Here is an 8,509-nt window from a genome sequence, read left to right on the forward strand (position 1 = left end):
TTTTATAAAATAAGGAATATATTAATTATTATCCCAAAAGCACCAAAATACTCTCTATTTATATAATCAAATTAATCGTTAATAATAAAAAAAACAATTCCGTTGCCGGGACTCGAACCCGGGTCTCTCGGGTGAGAGCCGAGTATCCTAACCAACTAGACTACAACGGAGTTGTATTAATTTGCGTATTTTTTTTATATATTCTAAACAATAATTTTCTATTTTCATTATAACATTTTTTATTTACATGCCAACAACATATACCCTATACACACATTGGACACACAAACATAAATAAAATTACCATTAAGCAATATTCCAACTTTGTTGGAATTTTATTTTCATACAGCAATGAGACAACAACACCATCTCAGTGGACATTCACAGCATTTGTAAGTAGAGATAAATTTTAACTTAGAACCCGTAGGACACACTGTATGAGCTTTCCATGTATTCATGAGACATAAATTACTACACTAGGTGCTGATTGTTTACATTGTCATGGTCAAACTGTGCTTCTAACAACTATCAACACCCTTTGCTTCATTTTTTATACAAATATAAGCAATATTTGTCCGTGATGACAAGTACAGTATCAGCAACATGGGTAAAAAAGAGACTATTTTTGGGCTACTTTTCAATGTTTTCGTGTACAAATAGAAGACAAACGACTGTGAATAAGAAAGGTAGTTTTACATCCTAAGATTTAACCTCATCTCAAATAGAGAGGCCTTCATTGGTGTACATTCCAACAAGAAAGGAGTGTGCTTCAAAAAAACCTTCATGGATGGTAATGAAATCCTAGGTGTCCAACTACAAGCGAGAAATTCTACAGACATGCTCAAAAAAGATTGTACCAGTTTGTGTGGTAGAGGCTAGCCACACCTTACAGCCATTCACACTGTCATCAACTTACCGGCTGCTTACTTTATTCTTATACTTCCGAAGAAGGGGCAGAATACGAGAAAAAGTTGATGGTTTTTTGGGCTCCAATTCAAAAAAGGTGCTCAATGGTACTCCTTCCTTACTTGGATCATTTGTCTCTCCTGATACATATACTTGAAAGTTGTCACATAGCATAGTTAACTGCTTCTCTATTTCAGTTTGAACCCCCCTGATTTGATCTAGCCCCAACAGATGGCTCAAAGATTTACCGCTTTCATGTTTCATGCCCATTGCTTCATTTTGTAATCTCATGGCTTCGTCGGGAGCGAACAATGCTTCTCCAGATGATGAACCTATATTCACAATGTTTGATATCTCCTCTTGCATACTACGAAGAGATGATAACCTCCTTTCTAGTTCACCTCTTAACAGCAAGCTCTGCTCCGACCACACCAGGAGTTCAGTCTTGAATTGACCCAGTCTTTTCACAAATGATTCTGATTCAGTTTTGCCAGCCTGACTGTTGCCTTCTTCTGTTTTTTTGTCATTCGGTTTATTGATATCAGCAAGTAGCTCTTCATATTTGGCTTTAATCTGTTGCACATAATGGTGAGTTGTGCTAAATCTTAACCAAAATTCTAAATTTTTATCTACCAAATGATTGACATCTTTTCTAAACTTCTCTTCAGTAGATGAAATGCACTTCTTCTCATTGACACACTCCACATTAATGCCATGATCAGAGGAATCACTTTGGAGAGGGAATTCCGAAATCTCAGAATCCTTCGTGGTAGTTGCAGGCTTTGAGGGTAATATTTCACTGTGACAAGAATCTTCAACAGATGGAGCAATTGCAGAACCATTAGACCCTGCCTCTAAGGCCCTTAGCCATTGGATCTCCTCATCTCTTGCTGTAATGACATTCACCAGTTCCCCTATCAGAGCAATCATCTCTAGGATGTAGTTTTTATTCTTTGTCTCCACATCATTCTTATTGCCTACTTCTGAAGCATTTTTAAGCAAAGCATCTGCCTTGTTCTGGAAATAATCTTCTAAGAATTCAGCAAGCGGTTGATTCATATGAATCTCCTCAACCAAATCCTCTTTGATGTCATGGATTTCAGTTATCTCTACATCTTTGCATAGCACATCTGCAACGCAAGCATTTTCCGCAAGCTTACAAGACGGAAGCATCTCTGAAATACCATTAATGATGTGAATAATTTCAATTAAGTTCTCATGGAAACTTAATTCTTCATCTCTGATAATTTTCTCAATCGCCTCAACTTTTCTCAACTCATCTAGGGTTAATCTTACATTTGGCACAGCAGAATCTTTGATCAGAATCATTTTTTCCTCTTCCAAGTTCTTTGCACTTTTTTCAAGTTCATTAATATCTGAAGTTAATTGATTTATTTGAACAACCTGTGATGAAACTATGAGTTTCAATGAGGCAACTTTGTCTACAAGCTTATCTATATTTCCAGTGATTTCTACTGTGTAGACTTCAGGGTTCATCTCAAAACATTTCTTGATTTTGTCCCGTATGGTTTGCAGTTCTAGCTTAGTCTTGTCCAGAGAATCTTCTTTCTCCACAATCTCAGAAATGAAGATCGTCTCTGTTGTTTCAGCAACAATTTCTTCATTATCCATCCCAGATTCACAACAATCTCTCATTAGAGCCTTCAATTTTTCTTTGATAATTTTAATTCTTTCAGATTCTAGTTTTACTTGATCCAATACTATCTGTCTCTGCTCCTGCAATCTACCTATGGCATGTTCACAGGATGTGAGGGTTTTTTCTGTCACCAGCATATCATCCTTGACATCACTGATGACTCCAGCAGTGCTATGCTCATCCAGCCACCAACACATTTCATCATACATATCAATGATTTGCCTCTCAATGTCCCAATACTTGGCTATACCACTCTCATATGATCTTTTGACGGCTTCTTTTTCAACTTGCAGAGCTAGTATTCCTTCATGAAGGTCATTTATCTCTTCTTGCACTTTCATGTCATCAACCTGAGATCTGGCCTTTGCATCATCCACCTTCCTTACAGGCAATTCAATTTTTCTTTTCTCTATGAATCCGTCAACAGTTCTGTTAATCTTACTAGGGTGAGTTGGGATGAATGCTTTTGGAAAAATGTTGTCCTCCTCTTCCTCTGGCATGGGATGCTGGACCTGGTCAGGACAATTAATCGCTATAATGTAGTTGGCCTTATTTAGTTCTCCTGAGACACAGTCCAATCTCGCAACCAATGTTCTATAGGATCTGTAGGCATCTTCCACCAGACCTATCAATTCCGATCTCCCTTTGAAGTACAATTCTTCTCTTTCAGAAAAGGAATTGGTATCTGATTCAACAACCTTAAGTATATTTGTCACCATATGCTCCATCTCTGTAATCAACACTATTTGCACTCAGAAAATAGCATGATAGCGAATCATGTTCAACATACAAAAGTTAAAAATAATTCTAGATATTTCATGTGAATTTCAAAATACATGTGTTTTGCCTGATTTCTATGGGCTGGCATTGAATGTAATTTAATGAAGCTCTGGCATTTCAAATCACATTATAAACTGTAACAACAGACATAAAAGTGTAAGAATTTCGAAAGGAAATTTTGTACAGAAATTTAACTGGTAACTTGTGACTGCTAATTTATCTTGCTCAACCAACCACCCAAGCAATCACATATTGTTCCATCACTATTTTTCAAATAACAGATGGTAAAAGGAATAAGGTAGATTCATAAAAGAAAGGTATACAAGCAAGATGGGGAAAAAAAAGGTTTATTTGTGATGGAATTTTTTGTGATCTTGAAAATTGAAATCTTGCAATCCAAGTTATCCAAATCCAAGTATTCATCCAATTCCAGTTACAAGATGACAAGGCAATGCCTACTTGGATTGTACCCAAAAGGATATTAAGTTTTGGAGTATTATATGCAAGCAGATATATGCATCCAGCCAAATTAGACGAAAGAACATTCACTCCAGATAGCTCCCTAAAAGTTCACAAATAGTGTTAATTGAAATCATCTTCGTGCAAGGAATACTCTTTTATAAAGACGATCACATAGGATGATCCAAACCAGGATGATCAAAACTGTGAGAGGTTTGCATTTGTGCCGTCACACAATCTGTACCGTAAATTGATATTTTTTGACAATAAAAAGATAAAAATCAGAACAAAAGGAAAACAAAATAAAGATAATCCCTCAAGACATCAAGGGAAGAAATTTCATCCCAATTTCTTCAATCCTGAGATTTTGATTCCAAATTTTTGAGATTTTTTTTTTTTTGCTTTCCTCAATAGAATGGATTCCAAGAAAGTAATTCAGTGATAAATGCCTTGCAGCTTTTATAAATCATTTTGTCAAAGACAGCATAGAAATGAAATCTAAAATTGATGGGAAAAAAAGGGGGAAACAAATAACAGGGTGAGGGTTAAGGGAGGAACCTCGGAGGTTCTTCTCGAGCCATTTGGATTGCGTCGCCCTGATGTCGGTCGCCCACCTCCATGCGGAAGCGCATATCTCTTCCCTCTGCATACAGAGCGTCCCTCGCATTCCCTTCCTCCGCCCCTCCCTCCATCTCTTCCCCTTCTCTGCTAATACGCGACAGGCAAGGAACGCGAGACGCAGAAAGAGGAAGAGCCCGAGGTGGATAACAAGGTGAAAAGAAGAACAAGCTGTGGTGGCGCAGAGCGGAAAGGTTGGGTCTTCCATCGCTGTAAAATGGGCAAAAGAGGGGGGGAACGGATCGGTAAAATACGAGATCGACTCCGAAACGGAGGGAAAGGGAGACGGAGGGGGGCGCGCCATCTGGATACGTTGACGTCTCCCATCGGAGCGAAGGCTTCGGCGCCGGCTAAAGCGGCGGCGATCAGCCGCGGTCGCAGAAGTCGCCCTCCATCCACGAATGGCCTTCCACTCCGGGCCTTATTTAATTTTTACGAAAATATTCTGATATTTTGTAATCATTTTATAATAATTATGCATACATATTTTGATTTCAATAAAATAAATAAATACTTTTTCAATTAAAAAAAAAACTCGCCTTTTGTGCCCTTTCGCCACAAGCAGAGTTTCCAGCGCCGGAGGCGGTGGCAGCGACGCTAGAGGTGTTAGGGTTGGTCCACGCCGGACGGACTCCGCTTCTCCTTGGTTGCCACAGCAAGTGCATCGACGGCGATGGAGACATTAGGGTTTCTCCAAACCTAGGCAGATCGCCGTGCAAAAAGGGCCAAGGACGGCAATTGCCCCGCCCCGCCTGCCAGTAGCGATAGACTCTGCGATCAGCAGGCCGCGTGGAATAGGAAGACGAGCGGCTCTGCCTCTGGTAGACGCGCTTGATTGATTCCTTGGCGGACGGCTTCTGTCTCCATCTCCAGAATCAAACTCGAAGCGAGAAGAGAATAGATTCATCTTCAATCTCATTGGTACTGTGCAAAGATAAACCTCCATCGGGTTCGATACCTTGAACCATTGGCGAAGTCTCAGCGATGCGAACTGTGCTATCGATCTCGGAGATACCGGCATCATGCAAGTGAAGCTTCAGTGCGTGCTCCAGATTCCATACTACTTCTGCCATTGTGGGTCGCGCGATGCCACAATCTGCCAGACAATGCTCGATTGTCTCTCCGAATTTTCTCAGAGATGCAGAACTCATTGTCTCCGCGATTCGCAGATCCACAATCCTCTGTAACTCCCCTTTCTCCAGCCACTTCATTCCCCATTCAGCCAAGTTGATATCCTCCATTGACAATGAGGGATCAATGGCCGGCCTACCACAAAGAACTTCGAGTAAAACCACACCGAAAGAGTAAACATCAGATTTTTCGGTTAGTCTTTGCGTTCTGATGTACTCGGGATCGAGATATCCAAAACTGCCTTTCACTTCAGTGCTGACATGAGACTGATCCAACTCCTGTCCAGTCCTCGACAATCCAAAGTCTGACACTTTTGCCAATAGATTCTCATCGAGTAGAATGTTCGCGGACTTCACATCGCGGTGGATGATAGCCGCCGTCGAACTCGTATGGAGGTAATGAATCCCTCTCCCTGCTCCGATACAGATTTCCAGCCTCTGCTTCCAGCTAAGAGGAGGAAGATCTAAACCATAGAGGTGTCTCTTGAGAGTTCCACTTTCCATGTACTCGTAAACAAGTATCATCTCGTTCTTCTCATCGCAGAATCCGATGAGGCAGACTAGATGGCGATGGCGCAATTGCGATAGCAATTCGATTTCGGTGTGGAACTCCTTCAGGCCTTGTTTGTGCACTGAATTCCCTCTCTTCACTGCTATCTTTGTGCTGTTGCTCAACACACCTTTGTAGACTTTTCCAAACCCACCGAATCCGATCAGCAAACTATCGTCGAAGTTATTTGTTGCTCCTTGTAGCTCAACAAGCGGGAAGCGGTAACCGAATTGTCCATTCTTCTCAGAAAAGAAGGCGGTTCCGATCGAATCAACAGACTTCTTGCTGCGGGGTTTCCTTCGTCGTAGCACCACGAGAAGAACAACACTAGTGACAACAAAAATGGCAACAGATCCAATGACTGAGCCAGCCAAAATGCCTGAGTTCTTCTTTGAACCAGATAAAGGCGGCGGCACAACAATCACAGAGCCAACAGAGAAGTTCATCTTCAAAATCTCAAGGCCATTAAGGATGCCATTGCGAACAACAGATAAAGCTGAAGGAGTAACACTGATAGAAAGCTCGTCCGGGGTGTCACTAGCTTCTATAACAAAATCTACGAAATAAGGCGCGGCCAATTCTCGATGTAAGATACTGGAAAGATCAAAATCAGTAAGTATGTGCCAGTTACCCACACTGACATCAAAGTAGAGCTCATCAGCTGCAAGACTTACAATGTCACAGAAATGAAACCTCATCAAGTAGCTAAAACCGGCATCAACTTTGAGCTTCCATGTCATATTGATCATTGTATCAGAAGTATCGGTCGAAACCAATTCCCTCGCGGTGGCATATACGATACTCGGTGCACTCTCTTCGGTTGCTTCTCCTTCGAGAAAATTAAGCCGTCCGGAGAAATTCGATGTTTCAGATGAAGTGGCATCCATCAAAAACCTCAGATCAGAATCCCAACTTCTCCACCAAACATCAGCATCTGGAAGGAGCTCTTGGCCACCCACATTGAGATGATAAATTGTCTCGAATGCTTGTGCTGATAAACCCTGATAAGATTGCATTCGAACAGTTTGTGCACGGTCGATAATTAGATCATCCGGAGCTGATACTACTTCTATAGCATTCACAAAGGCCAGGGAACTGCTTCTTCCTGATGGTGCAAAGGAGAGGATGAGGGTGTCGCGAACAATATTTACTAAGAATTCCTTCATGGAGGATGAATTAGAGCGGAAATTGTTGAGAAGCGCCAAATCTTGAGTCGATACGGTGAAAGCTGCGGCCGTGAGGTTGTAACTACCGTACGCAAATGGGAAGAAGTAGAGGCGAATGAAGTGTCTGCCTTGCGCCTTGATCGAAAAGGAGTAGGAGGATGGCCCTGTGAAGACGCGGGCAGTTTGATAGAGTGCTGAGGCGGGAGAAGACGCTCCGGGGCTTCGAGTGGTGCTCGCCAAGATGCTCTCCGGCGTCGTCAGCGTGGAGGACAGGGATAAATCGGCCACAAAGCTCCTGCTTCCGATGGTGGTGTCGGTCGGAGACCCGCAATCGATCAGGTAGTTGTCCGCAGGGGTGAATGCGCAGAAGCACCATGGAATTGACGCCGTCAGGGAGACGAGGAACGCCAGCGCAGGGATTCCCATAGTCATCAAAAGCTCAATCTTTTGACCTAATCCAACCCTGCAAAATACGAATCGAACATCCGATCCATTTCTCCAGGAAACCTCAACACAGAATCCAATCTAGAACTCAAAAAAGGGATAAGAGCGAGAGAAATACCTTAATTCCTAGCCGCTGTGAACAAGATGGGCTCGCGAGAGCAACGCAAAGCGAACCGATTCACTCGGCCAGAAACGCGCAGAAGAGGCATCAAACTGTTGAAGAAGGTAGAATCCTCCTTGGCTCCGCAGTTAACAAGCAGGGTTGATATTATCTCTTGACTTGATGGGAAAAGGACGAGAGAGAGGCTTCCGCTTCACACTGAAATGACGCAAAGAGAAATAGACAGAGAGACGTCTTCATCTCCTCTCTCCAAGACTCTCGCAACTTGCCGCCGTCAACGAAGTTGTCTCTGTCGGAGATTTGAATGGTTTTGAACGAAATTGTCCCATTAATGCAGGTAAAGTGATCATCTCTTACCCATAAATAAGTGGAGTAAGGATCCGGTCTTATATAATCAATAAACTTTATAATATAATATATTATAATCTTAATTATATTCTTATATTTGTTGTCTGATATTTTTATAAAAAATATAATTCGTATTATTATAAAATAATAAAAATATCTTGAAATTCGAAGAAGAATCGTGATGATTGTGACTAGCTATCGATGGTGGAAGCAATGTTTGTGGCAGACTGATATTGAAAATGGATTAGAAGTATATTTGATATTTAAATTTTAATTAAACGATAACCTCATAATGTAATCGAATTACATGATGTTGACCTTGTAATTCAG

The 8,509-nt window shown here is 41.5% G+C and overlaps 2 protein-coding genes and 1 non-coding gene across 4 annotated transcripts; all 3 read right to left on the reverse strand.

Moving 5' to 3' along the window:
* Positions 1-97: 97 nt before the first annotated feature.
* Positions 98-170, reverse strand: TRNAE-CUC. The gene has a single exon. It is a non-coding gene; the product is annotated as a tRNA-Glu (tRNA).
* A 356-nt stretch (positions 171-526) lies between these two features.
* LOC121973313 (protein NETWORKED 2B-like) lies at positions 527-5,176 on the reverse strand. 2 transcript variants are annotated; one of them, XM_042524827.1, is made up of 2 exons: positions 4,960-5,176; positions 527-3,293 (listed from the first exon to the last, which is right to left on the reverse strand). In XM_042524827.1, exon 2 carries the CDS (start codon positions 3,289-3,291, stop codon positions 913-915), a length of 2,379 nt encoding a protein of 792 aa, XP_042380761.1. In that variant the 5' UTR covers positions 3,292-3,293; positions 4,960-5,176; the 3' UTR covers positions 527-912. The 2 variants fall into 2 exon arrangements, with proteins under 2 accessions (XP_042380761.1, XP_042380758.1); XM_042524824.1 differs by lacking the exon at positions 4,960-5,176 and adding an exon at positions 4,361-4,872.
* Positions 5,177-5,290: 114 nt separating this feature from the next.
* Positions 5,291-8,214, reverse strand: LOC121973329 (receptor-like protein kinase HERK 1). Its single transcript, XM_042524828.1, has 2 exons — positions 7,829-8,214; positions 5,291-7,729 (listed from the first exon to the last, which is right to left on the reverse strand). The coding sequence occupies exon 2, from the start codon at positions 7,696-7,698 to the stop codon at positions 5,296-5,298; it is 2,403 nt and encodes an 800-aa protein (XP_042380762.1). The 5' UTR covers positions 7,699-7,729; positions 7,829-8,214; the 3' UTR covers positions 5,291-5,295.
* Positions 8,215-8,509: the final 295 nt, after the last annotated feature.

This window comes from Zingiber officinale, chromosome 1B, assembly GCF_018446385.1.
Source record: "Zingiber officinale cultivar Zhangliang chromosome 1B, Zo_v1.1, whole genome shotgun sequence".
NCBI classification, from domain to species: Eukaryota; Viridiplantae; Streptophyta; class Magnoliopsida; order Zingiberales; family Zingiberaceae; genus Zingiber; species Zingiber officinale.